The 13,578-nt window shown below is 37.3% G+C and overlaps 1 protein-coding gene across 16 annotated transcripts in view; it reads right to left on the bottom strand.

Moving 5' to 3' along the window:
• The window catches only part of SETDB2 (SET domain bifurcated histone lysine methyltransferase 2), an 83,208-nt gene that overhangs the window by 46,055 nt on the left and 23,575 nt on the right, over nt 1-13,578 (bottom strand). For all 16 annotated transcript variants that reach the window (XR_007405046.1, XM_035704444.2, XM_049099471.1 and 13 more), the window contains one exon: nt 6,520-7,083. Coding sequence is in view for 15 of the 16 variants with exons in the window: in XM_035704444.2 (XP_035560337.1) it covers nt 6,520-7,083 (564 nt within the window). In the remaining variant the exon portion in view is untranslated. The remainder of the gene's footprint in view (nt 1-6,519; nt 7,084-13,578) is intronic.

A 13,578-nucleotide genomic window follows, 5' to 3' on the forward strand; every position in this document is an offset into this window, starting at 1 on the left:
ACGGCTAAAATCAACGACACAAGAAACAACAAGTACTAGTGAGGATGTGGAGAAAAAGGAACCCCCTTGCACTGTTAGTGGGAATGCAAACTGGTGCAGTCAGTGAGGAAAACCATATGGAGTTTCCTCATAAAGTTAAAAATAGAACTAACCCCTCCCCAAAAAAGAACTATTTAGTAATTACCCAGCTGGGTATTTACCAAAATAGTAAAAAAAGTATCAATTTGAAAGGATATATGCACCCCTATGTTTATTTCAGCATTATATACAATACACAAATTATTGAAGCAATCCAAGTGTCCAATGATAGATGAATAAAGAAGAAGGTGGCATATATATACAATGGAATATTATTCAGCCATAAGAAAGAATAAAATCTTGCCTTTTTTTTTTTTTAAGATTCATTTATTTATCTGAGAGAGAGAGAGAGAAAACTCATGGTGGGGGATGGGAAGGGCAGAGGGAGAGGGAGAGGGAGTTCCTAAGTGCACACTGCACTGAGCGCAGAACCCAAGGCTGGGCTTGATCTCACAACCCCGAGATCATAACCTGAGCCAAAACCAAGGGTCAGACACTCAACCAACTATACCCACCCAAGTGTTCCCCCCTCTTTTAAAGATTTGTTTACTTAGGAGAAAGAGAGCATGGGGGGGGGAGGGATCTTGCCATTTATAACAACATGGATGGAGTTAAGAGAAATATAATGGTAAGTGAAATAAGTCAAAGAAAAGCAAATACCATACGATTTCAGTCACATGTGGAATTTAAGAAACAAAACAAATGAGCAAAGGAATAAAAAAAAGAGAGACAAATCAATAAAGAGACTTTACAGAGAACACACTGATGGTTACTACAGGGGAGGTGGGTGGGGGGAATGGGTCAAACAGCTGATGGGAATTAATAGTACACTTATCATGATAAGCACTGAGAAATGTGTAGAACTGTTGAATCACTATGCTGTATACCTGAAACTAACACTGTAAACTTTTAATTTACTGGAATTAAAATAAAAATCTTAATAATAAAACACAAAACAAAAAAACCCCACCCAAAATCTCTTGCATTTCTATACATTAACAAAGTAATACAGAAATTAACAAAAAACCCACCTATTTACAATTGCACCAAAAGGAATAAAATACCTAGGAATAAACTTAACCAAGAAGATAAAAAAACTTATACTCTGAAAACTATAAAACACTCATGAAAGGGGCACCTGGGTGCCTCAGTCAGTTAAGTGTTCAACTTTTGATCTCAGCTCAGGTCTTGATCTCAGGGCTGTGCATTCAGGCCCCACAGTGGGCTCCATGTTGGGTGTGGGGCCTACTTAAAATAAAAAATAAAAAAGAAAACCGTATCTGGGGGCATCACAATGCCAGATTTCAGGTTGTACTACAAAGCTGTGGTCATCAAGACAGTGTGGTACTGGCACAAAAACAGACACACAGATCAATGGAACAGAATAGAGAATCCAGAAGTGGACCCTCAACTTTATGGTCAGCTAATATTCGATAAAGGAGGAAAGACTATCCACTGGAGAAAGACAGTCCCTTCAATAAATGGTGCTGGGAAAATTGGACATCCACATGCAGAAGAATGAAACTAGACCACTCTCTTTCACCAGACACAGAGATAAACTCAAAATGGATGAAAGATCTAAATGTGAGACAAGATTCCATCAAAATCCTAGAGGAAAACACAGGCAACACCCTTTTTGACCTTGGCCACAGCAACTTCTTGCAAGATACATCCATGAAGGCAAGAGAAACAAAAGCAAAAATGAACTATTGGGACTTCATCAAGATAAGAAGCTTTTGCACAGCAAAGGATACAGTCAACAAAACTAAAAGACAACCTACAGAATGGGAGAAGATATTTGCAAATGACGTATCAGATAAAGGGCTAGTTTCCAAGATCTATAAAGAACTTATTCAACTCAACACCAAAGAAACAAACAATCCAATCATGAAATGGGCAAAAGACATGAAGAGAAATCTCACAGAGGAAGACACAGGCATGGCCAACATGCACATGAGAAAATGCTCTGCATCACTTGCCATCAGGGAAATACAAATCAAAACCACAATGAGATACCACCTCACTCTAGTGAGAATGGGGAAAACTAACAAGGCAGGAAACCAAAAATGTTGGAGAGGATGTGGAGAAAAGGGAACCCTCTTACACTGTCGGTGGGAATGTGAACTGGTGCAGCCACTCTGGAAAACTGTGTGGAGGTTCCTCAGAGAGTTAAAAATAGACCTGCCCTACGACCCAGCAATTACACTGCTGGGGATTTACCCCAAAGATACAGATGCAATGAAAAGCCGGGACACCTGCACCCCGATATTTCTAGCAGCAATGTCCACAATAGCCAAACTGTGGAAGGAGCTTCGGTGTCCATCGAAAGATGAATAGATAAAGAAGATGTGGTTTATGTATACAATGGAATATTACTCAGTCATTAGAAATGAAAATACCCACCATTTGCTTCAACGTGGATGGAACTGGATGGTATTAGCTGAGTGAAATGAATCAATTGGAGAACGACAAACATTATATGGTCTCATTCATTTGGGGAATATAAATAATAGTGAAAGGGAATAGAAGGAAAGGGAGAATAAATGGGTAGGAAATATCAGAAAGGGAGACAGAACATAAAGACTCCTAACTCTGGGAAACGAACTAGGGGTGGTGGAAGGGGAGGAGGGCGGGGGGTGAGGGTGAATGGGTGACGGGCACTGAGGGGGGCACTTGACGGGATGAGCACTGGGTGTTATTCTGTATGTTGGCAAACTGAACACCAATAAAAAATAAATTTATTATTTAAAAAAACGTTGCTTCTAGTTTTCAATATTACAAACAATACTGCAGTGAACAGCTTATTCTTATGTGTATGTGTTAGCACCTCTAGAGTAGGATGTCTCAAATATTTTTGACTATGACCCACAGTAAGAAATACATTTTCTTTATGACCCTATATAGGCATACATATTTCTCTATGTATATGTATAAACTGAAACCCTTATCATGTATGATATACTTGGGCATTTTTTAAAAAGATTTTATTGCTTTTATTTTTTTAAAATTTGAGAGCGAGTGCGTGCATGAGCAACAGGGGCAGAGGGAGAGAGAGAGGGAGAGAGAATTTCCAGCAGATCCTGTGCTGAGCGTGGAGCCTAATGCAGGGCTTGATCCACGACCCCAAGATCAAGACCTGAGCTGATACCAAGAATTAGACACTTGACTGTGCCAACCAGGCACCCCTGAAGATTTTATAAATTTTTTATTTATTTTTTTTTATTTAGGATAGTCAGAGAGAGAGAGAGAGAGACATAGGCAGAGGGAGAAGCAGACTCCATGCACCGAGAGCCCGATGTGGGATTCGATCCCGGGTCTGCCAGGATCGCGCCCTGGGCCGAAGGCAGGCGCTAAACCGCTGCACCACCCAGGGATCCCACCCCTGAAGATTTTAAGTAATTTCTATACCAAATATGGGGCTCAAACTTAACCCTGAGAATAAGAGTCACATGCTCTACTAAGTGAGCCAGCCAGGTGCCCCGTGGGTATTTTACTCTTTATTTTTAAAATTCTAGTTACAACCACTTTAATGATTTTACATCCCATTAAATCTGTAGCTTGGAAAACCATGCTCTACATATACTTAAAAGCAGAGCACTTGGGTGGCTCAGTAGTTGAGCATCTGCCTTTGGCTCAGGTCATGATCCCAGGGTCCTGGGATCAAGGCCTGCAACACCTGGGTTCCCTGCAGGGAGCCTGCTCCTCTCTGCCTGGATCTCTCAGGAATAAATAAATAATCTTTAAATAAATAAAGTTAAAAGTACTATTGCTACAAAGTATGTATGAATGTCCTCAATTGCTATGTAATTGTTTGAATTTGTCAAATGACTGGTCTGGCCTGGTATAGAATTCCAGTTTTACATTTATTTTCCTTTGACATTTTAAGCTAATATGCTTCTTTTGTCTTCTTTATTTCTGATGAGAACTGTGTTGTTAATCTTTTTTCTGATAGTGTTTGAGATTTATTCTCTACCTTAGATACTTTATAAATTTTTAGCTATTAGCTCTTTGACTATTGCTCTTCTCTCCTCAGATACATTCTGGTGTTTCTCATTTTATCTTCTGTAGTTTTTAACCTATAAATTATTTTCTCCATGTGTTTATCTCTTTTCATTCTGGAAGATCTCTTTCATTTTGCCTTGCAATTGACTAATACTGTTTCCAGCTGTATGAACTCTACCATTAATTTCATCTATTCAATTTTTATTTCAATCACACAGGTTTTATTTCCATGTTTCCAAATGTTTTTTTTCCATATATACACCCCCTCCCCCCAATATCCTTTTCTTATTTCACGGATGCTAATATCTTAATCTCTCTGAACATTTTAAACATTTTAAAGTCTCTTTTTGGGGCATCCGGGTGCCTGGGTCAGTTGAGTGTCTGACTCTTGAATTCAGCTTGCGTCAGGCTCCGCACTCAGTTCAGAGTCTGTTTGTCCTTCTCCTGCTCCTCCAGGCCCTCCCCTATGCTCTCTCTTCCTCTCTTCAATCAATCAATCAATCTTTTATTTTTTTTTAATTTTTTTTTTAAAAGATTTTATTTATTTATTCATGAGAAACACACAGAGAGAGAGAGAGGCAGAGACACAGGCAGAGGGAGAAGCAGATTCCCCTCAGGGAGCCTGATGTGGGACTGGATCCCCTGACTCCAGGATCATGCCCTGGGCCAAAGGCAGGTGCTATACCACTAGACCACCTGGGATTCCCTCAATCAATCTTTTAAAAAAATAAAGGCTCTTAATCGGATTCTGTATTTATCTATGATTCTTCAGGTGTGAATTCTCCCATTTATTAGGACTCATGCTGTCTTCATGGCTCCTAAACATTTTTGTGTGCTTTGACTGACATCGTACCTTTCTGTGGGGTTTACTCCTGGGTGGTCCTTTATGTCGACTCTTTTCCTTATTGCTCTGGCTGTGACTATGAGTTTCATTGCTCTAAAACAAGTTGTTAATCCCATTCCAGGCTGTGTGACATAATTAGCCTACTTCTCAGTCCTGTAGAAGTCCTGGTTTCTATTCTCTAGAGAACTCAGTGCCTACTCTCTACTATGCATGGGACATGTTTAATTCTCATTCTTCTAAGAGTTAAAATCCCTAGCCACAGTGCCTGTATTCATTTCCAGATCCTAGTGGGTTTCAGCTTCTGCTTTTGTGATTTCTCTTATAATTTCTGACCAACAGATGAAAATATGTATATTGGTGGTATATATTATATAAAGGTTAGTGCCTACAGTGTTAAAGTAAAAATCATATATAGTTGGGGTGCCTGAGTGTTCCAGTGGGCTAATCATCTGACTCTTGATTTTGGTTCTAACCCTAAGTTTTCGATCTTAGGGTCATGAGATTGAGCCCAGCACTGGGTTCCATGCAGGATGCGGAGGCTGCTTGAGATTCTTTCTCTCTCCCCCTCTCAAAAAAAAAAAAAAAAAAAAATCATTTATAGTCAAGATTCAAAAAAAAAAAAATCTTATAAATTGACCATTAAGCAAACATTGTCCATTTTTTTCCTCCAGCACTGACAGACTAGACTTTGCCACATGTAAATTATATATAGACAAAATGTTAAAAAAAAAAAAAAACAATCCAAACCTTTATTTTTAAAGAGAAAAAACCTGACACTGTGAGAGATTTCCTCTATGACAGGCCTAAAAGAACTGAGCCAAATTGACATAACGGTAGATTTAAGTCCTCTCATACTTCAACGGAGAAGATGGTGAAACTATTTAAATTCTTTCTTTCTTTCTTTTTCCTTTGCCTAGTACAGGTAGATAAATCTACACTAAATTAAATGTATATAATGCAAATCCACTCTACATATGCCTACCTACAAGTATATATATCTTATATATCCTTAAAATTTTTAAATTCTTAATGTATTAGAACAAGTTTTTTTAATGGAATGTCAACATTATGAGAATAACAATTATAAGCACCTTTAATTTTATAAAGAAGTAGCAAGGAAAATTTATAAAAGTAAAACAAGACATATAACATAATAGTAAAGAACACGAATTCAAACCCTGACTCTTCAATTTGTCTGCCCTGTGACCTTAAAATTGGCTTCTTGGCTTCCTCATTTCTAACACAGAAGTAATATTACCGACCTCATGGGGGGTTTTGTGAGGATTAAATTTAAAAAGTGTACATAAGGCACATGTTACAATGTCTGGCACTGTTACATGACACTAGCTGGACTTGTTGCTATTATGATTGTGATACTAGATTAAAGGAAATACTCATCTTCAGAAGAAATAATTTTCAAATCATTATAATATTTGGGAAAGATTTTCCTTTCTATTGCTAGTGAGAGAGTATATCTTTCCACTGTTGATTTTTGGTGAACAGAGTTTAGACAGACAAATTGATACATAGCAGGACTTCCTGACAAGAACCCTTTTGTTCAGAAGATTTTTTTAAATGCCATATTTTCTACTCACATGTCTATGCAGCCCTCAGAACAGTCACATGAATCAGTAAACATGTTGGAAAAGCTGGTTAGATAATATGCACGTGGCCACACAGTCCTTCTGTACTTAAAATGTGGAAGCTTTCTATTGTCAATTTCATTACAGAAAGAAATGGGTACCGATTCCACTCCATTGCTTATATCCACATCAGAAACAATTTCTTCTTGTTTTGGGTAATTCCGAGTCAACTGAACATAGGTATTGAAAGAAAAATTATCTGTAAATAAATAGTTGCACTCTGTCTCAAGCAGGTAACGAAAAACTTCTTCCACGTTTCGTAGACTCCTTCCACAAGGGGTTTTATAACTCACATGGAGTGCTGAAGAATGAGAGTTTGTCTTTGCATGTCGTCTTTGGAAGTGGCATTTGATTGGTAGCTGCAGAGGGTTTTCTCCCTTGAAGGTCAGTGGTGTTTTCATCAGACAAGTTCGAGAGCAGTCATGACTTCGGTAAGGTAGATTAAAAAATGATTTCTTTTCTCTAATGTAGGCAACTTTATTTTCCAAAGGAGGAATTTCCTTATTTTTTGCAGATCTGCTTAAAATTAAGAATTCATTAGCATCTCAACATATACAATTCCCCATTTTTAAAAAACACTGCACACTAATGTGTAAATTAGTTCCCATTAATTTCTTTCTAGACATCACTAAAATAAGCCAGACTCTGAAATAAGCATTTTACTTATTATATTCTATAACGATATAAAAGTCATACTTTAAAGGATTTTTTTCCCCTCTGGGCACCAAAAACATGGTGTTTTTCTCCTAGTTCCACATCTTCAACTGGGTGCCCAATAATTCAGTTCAATTCTGACACTACCTACCTGGAGTTAGCATCAGATACGAGAAGTTAAAAGGTCTCATCCCACAAGACTGTCCCCACTTCACGTGTCAAACACAAGTTCCAGGCCACCCAAACTTCTGACCAACCTAGGGGTTTCCACATGCCCTCCTCAGGCTTGTGAATTTGCTAGAAAGACTCACTTTAATTACTACTACAGTAATATTACTAATTATCACTTTAATCACTATTACCAGTTTAAATAAAAGATACAACTCAGAGATGGCCAAACGTAGGGCAAGGTAAGTGCGAAAGGGCACGGAGTTGGCCTGCCACCCTCCCAGCACCTCAAAACCTTCACCAACCAGGAAGCGGACAGAAAGAACCCTGTCCACTTAGAGGTTTTTATGGATACTTCACTATGTAAACATGATTGATTAAATCATTTGCCATTGGAGATGATCTCAATTTCCAGCCCTTCTCCCCTCCCTTCAAGCTTCTAATGGAGGTTTAATCTTTGGTGACCAGCATCCACCCTGAAACTAACTGGCAGTCCTTCACCCAAGTCATTTCATTAGCAGGTTGAAGACACACATTCTTCAGGAAACTCCACAGGTTTTAGAAGCTAAATGAAGGACCAGGACAAAGACCAAGTATTCCTCCTATTGTACCACAACCTAATTTCAGAATATCCCAGAAAGTAGTGATTATACCTTTAACTCTGTGCTACAGCACCTACCAACTTTAGAGTTGATTTAGAGCATGCACTTTGAGGAATGTTACTTCTTCAGGCATGTTTGGTTCAAAATTTTTGCTTGTAAGAAACAAGAAAGACTACTGAAAAAAAAAAAAAAACTAATTCATCAAGAATCCTTCAATAATTATACTAACTGGACTTTTTCTGTAATATGTATTCCACGTGGCACATTGACATATATTAAAACAATGAGCTGACAGGAGAAAATGGAGAGGTTACTGATTTTAAGGAAAAAAAAAAAAAAAAAACCATGAACTAACTCTGCTTCTGTGTGTGTCTCTCATGAACAAATAAAATCTTAAAAAAAAAAAAAAAAAAAAAAAAAAGGGCAGCCCCAGTGGCACAGTGATTTGGCGCTGCCGGCCCAGGGTGTGATCCTGGAAACCCGGGATCAAGTCCCATGTCGGGCTCCCTGCATGGAGCCTGCTTCTCCCCCTGCCTGTGTCTCTGCCTTTCTCTCTCTCTCTCTGTGTCTCTCATGAATAAGGAAATGAAATCTTAAAAAAAAAAAAAAAAAAAAATCCATGAAAAGATTCCATGTGTATAGATAGAACTTGGGTTTTAATCTTTCACAAAGTACCTAGACTTTGTTTTACCTAATATTTTCTATTTATCTAGGTACCTGTTATTTATTTTATGCAAGTTATATAGGTATTCTGGGGATATTTTTATGCTCACTATATAAAGCAGCACTATATTGATAGAAATAGTCCATATCTGTCCTGCTCAATTTGGTAGCTCCACTGGCCACATGTGGCTATTGAGCACTTTTAAACATATAGTAGAACACCCAGTGCTCATCCCATCAAGTGCCCTCCTCAGTGCCCATCACTCAGTTACCCCATCCCCCTGCCCACCTCCCCTTTTGCCTCCTTTTGTTTCCTAGAATTAGGAGTCTCTCATAATTTGTCTCCCTCTCTAATTTTTCCCACTCAGTTCCCCTCCTTTCCCTTATAATCCCTTTCACTATTTCTTATATCCCACATATGAGTGAAACCATATGATGTTTGTCCTTCTCCAACTGATTTATTTCATTCAGGATAATACCCTCCAGTTCCATCCACACTGAAAAAAACCCTGAATTTTAAACTAAATTTAATTTTGATCGATTCAAATTTAATTTTAATTCAAATAATTCAAACGTAAATAGTCACATGTAGTACGTGGATGCTATACTGAATGCACAGATATGAGGTTCCCCATTCCTTTTCCAGCTATAAAGCACTCCTCTGCATAAATTCCACATTTTAGGGCAGCCCAGGTGGCTCAGCGGTTTAGCGCCACCTTCAGTCCAGGGCATGATCCTGGAGACCAGGGATTGAGTCCCGCGTCAGGCTCCCTGCATTGGAGCCTGCTTCCCCTCTGTGTCTCTGCCTCTCTCTCTCTCTCTCTGTGTGTGTCTCTCTCATGAATAAACAAAATCTTAAAAAAAAAAAAAAAATCCACATTTTACTAGTCTTCTACTGTTTCCAATCTTTTGCTATCACAATCATGATGTAACAAGTAACTTTGTGCATAACAATTTCATACAATTAGTGTTTCACTTTGGAATAGGTTTCCAGAAGTGGGAGTCCTAGTTCACAGGTAAATGAATCAGTAACTCTGTTAAGACTGCCAAACTCTTCTCCATGGGGGTCAGTCATTCCAGCAATTTATGAGAGTGCTTGCTTTTGCAGCAGAGCCTCATCAATGGCTCTTGATGCTTTGTAATTTCTGACAATGTAATAGATTAAAGGATGTACTATAATTTATTTATAAATCTATTAACATTGAAAACATTTGTTTCCAATTTTCCAGTAGGTTACTGCTTTGATGAACATCCTCATACATAAATCCTTGACCAAATTCCTGATTACCTTAGGATACATGCCTTTAAGACAAATTACTAGGTAACAAGAATACACACTTCAAAATAATCTTATTAATAAAACTTGCATACTTAACACATACTTGTGTATTTTTTTTTTCATTAAAAAATCTGCTATATTGGACCCCCACATACTTTTAAGGACTGTAGCACTCTCAGCACATGACGACTCCATCCAAACCTATGCACTAAAACCAAACTCTGGCAAGGCTTTTAGCAGCCTATGGCCATGTCTCTGGGAGGACCCAAGTCCCCCAGTAAAGTGCCTGCCTGCAAAAGCCCAAGGCAGTCAGCAAGTTTAAGGTTACCCCTAGCCAACACCCAAAGATGAACCCCTCACCTTCCTTTCTTAGAGCATTTACTAAAAAGGGCTTACAATTGTGAATCTTGTCCTCCATTCATCAAAGATGTGTATTTAATTCCTACAACCCTCAGGAGCACCTTTCTCTAGGTCCTAAAGGCCCTTCCCTTGAAAGTTAATCATCAGGAAACATAGGGCCTCTGTCTTACCATCTCTGTTGGAGGAGAGATTCTAACTTTGACAATTTCTGGCTAGCCCCCACAGCTGGTCTCAGAGGCATTCACATGGACTCTGTAATTTCTCACTTGGGTTCCCCTCTTCCTTTATCTCTTTTCTCTCATTCACCTTTAAAATATCAGTTACTCCAGCACAAATTGGAATGGAGCTCAGCTTTTCCTCCTCCTGTCAGTAGTTACTGAATAAAATCAGTTTTCATCACTTAATGTCTGGTGTAATCTTTGACGCTTGTTACCAATCAATTTAGGCGAGGGGGAAGGGTGTTCTATATCTTCCTTTCACTTAATAGTTTTGTTATTCATTCATGATCATTGTCTAGGCCAGTGCTACTCAAGGTGTGGTGGCTGTCAGCCCCCAGTGGTTTGTTACCAATTCATAAGAAGTACAAAAATATAAAGATGCAGAAGTTTATAAACTTTTACATCAGTTTAATATTGCTGCAACATCTCACTGCATTTTATAAGTGTATTCCTCCTCAATAAATTTGAAATTTAAAACAAAACACAGCACCTGTTCTTAACCACCATTAGTTTGACAGCACTGGCCTAAGGCCACGGTTTCTTTGGGAATGGGGGAAGTTGTAAAAATAACAATCTTCCAATTCTACCATTTCTACTGCATTTTCTGGCTGGAATTCTTTGATAAAGAAGAAATTTTCCGCATCAACTCTTGGGTTATCTGAAATACAGTTAATATAGGAAAGAGAAGATAAATACTTGATTCTTTCTCTTTATTTACTAGAATTCAGAATGGTGAGTTGTATCCCAACATCTACCACAGTCACTGATTCTTAAAATGTTATCGTGAACCCATGGATTTTTATATATTTAATGTGATTTAATCAATCACAGTGATTATTCCTTTAGATGTTCAAATTGTGCCATTTTTGGCCAGTGGGAACTTCTTCAAGTTTGCTCCTATATTTAACACATTTGGCAGTCTATTTTGATAGCTTTCTTGCTTTTTGTCTTGAGGAGTCACAGATCTAGAATCAGCCATTCCTCTAAAGGTCTATGGTTCATTCTGCTTAATGAGAAATAACTTTTAGAGATCATAATCATGATGCTAGGAGGTACACACATTATTAACCAATATGGACTACCAAATTGCTTTCCAAAAAGGCTAGACTAATTTACACCATATGAATGTTGATATAATTATCAATTAAAACATTTTTAACCAGTTTGATAAATGAAAACCAGTACTTTATTATCTCCTTAATGTTTTTCTCTAAGAGAGAGTTTGAACATAATTTCATGTTTACTGGTCTTTTTTTTCCTTTGGTTACCTATCTGTTCATATGTTTTGTTCAACTTCCTATTTGTTCGTTCATTCATTCATATTTCTTGAGTGCCTGCTATATACCAGGTGCTATGAAAACAATGAGAGCTCCTTGATCTCAAGGAGCTTAGGTTCTAGACAGACAATTAAGTATCTACAATAAAATGTAAGTAATGCTATGAATAAAGCCACGATGCATAGTGTCATGGAAAAACATCTAATCTTTATTAATATTTTTATTAGGGCTCTAAATTTATAATTAATTGTTTCATGAGTTGGGAGTGCAATTTCATCTGGAATTTATTCAGATGTACCATGAAGATCTAAACTCAAATTTTCCAAATGATATCCAGTTCTTCCAGAGTCAATTACTGAATAAGTCTTTTACTGTGTAACTTTTGACTCGCTAGTTTAATCATGTTCTTGCAAATACATAAAATGTTCTATTATTTTCTAGCCTTATTCTGTCTGGATGCAACTGTTACCAGTTGATATGAACCAACACCAATGTGGTTTTTTTCCCACAGGTTGATGATATATATTGAGATTTATCAGGGCAAGTCCTCTGTCACTATTTTTCCTTTTGAACATGTTCTGTTTTCTTTGCCTTTTGAAATTAAATTTATAGTATTTGCCAACTTAAAAAATCCAAGTGCCTGGATCTCATATTAAATTAAATCTACACATTTATTTGCAAAGAATTACATTTTTATAATATATAGCTTTCCCATCAAGGAACACAGTACATTTACCCATTTATTAAAAGATTTAAGTTTAATTATCTTCATGTATACATTTCTTGTGATTATTTACTTTTTAGTACTGTGAATGGGGACTTTATTCTGTATTTTCTAACGGTATAGATTTCCACATTTTTATTTTATGTGACTATTATTTAACCCTCTTTTTAACTTATTAATTTTACACATGGCTCTTAATTTACACATTTTCTAGGTAGGTAAGATCATCTACAACTAATTTTACAGTGTGCATTTCAATAAGCATATTTTCTTTGATATTCAACTATACTATCTAGAATTTCTAGGAAAATATTGAATAATTATGATAGCAGGCATTTCTGATTAATCTTAAAATACATCTAGAGTTTCATCAATACATAAGATATAAAAAAATACATAAGATATAGATGTTAGAGAAATATATCCTCCCTCTATCACATTAAAGACAATTTTTTTTTTAATTTTTATTTTTATTTATGATAGTCACAGAGAGAGAGAGAGAGAGAGAGAGAGAGGCAGAGACACAGGCAGAGGGAGAAGCAGGCTCCATGCACCGGGAGCCCGACATGGGATTCGATCCCAGGTCTCCAGGATCGCGCCCCGGGCCAAAGGCAGGCGCCAAACCGCTGCGCCACCCAGGGATCCCAAAGACAATTCTTCTATTGGTAATTGTTGGCATTGAATTTTTAAGGTCTTTTGGCACCTGTTAAGTTTTTCTTCCTATGCTCTACTTTGGTAAAATAATGAATTTTCTAATACTAAATCATTCTTGCTTGACTAGTATAAATTCCACTTGGTCATCTCACTCTTTTAATATGTCTCTGGATTAAAAATTCTAAAATTGTAAGATCCATATATCCCTAATAGTGGCATTTAAACTTTTAGGACCATGAATCCTTTTTGCAATCTCATGAAAACTATGAACTCTCTCCCTAGAAATAACCATTAACATAAAATTTTGCATACCATCAAGGGACTCCATGGCCCCGAGTTTAAGGACTCCTATTTATTAGAGTTAACTTCATATTTAGATAGTTTCCATGCCACTGACATATCTTAAATACTA

The sequence above is a fragment of the Canis lupus genome, chromosome 22 (assembly GCF_003254725.2).
Source record: "Canis lupus dingo isolate Sandy chromosome 22, ASM325472v2, whole genome shotgun sequence".
Lineage (NCBI taxonomy): Eukaryota > Metazoa > Chordata > Mammalia > Carnivora > Canidae > Canis > Canis lupus.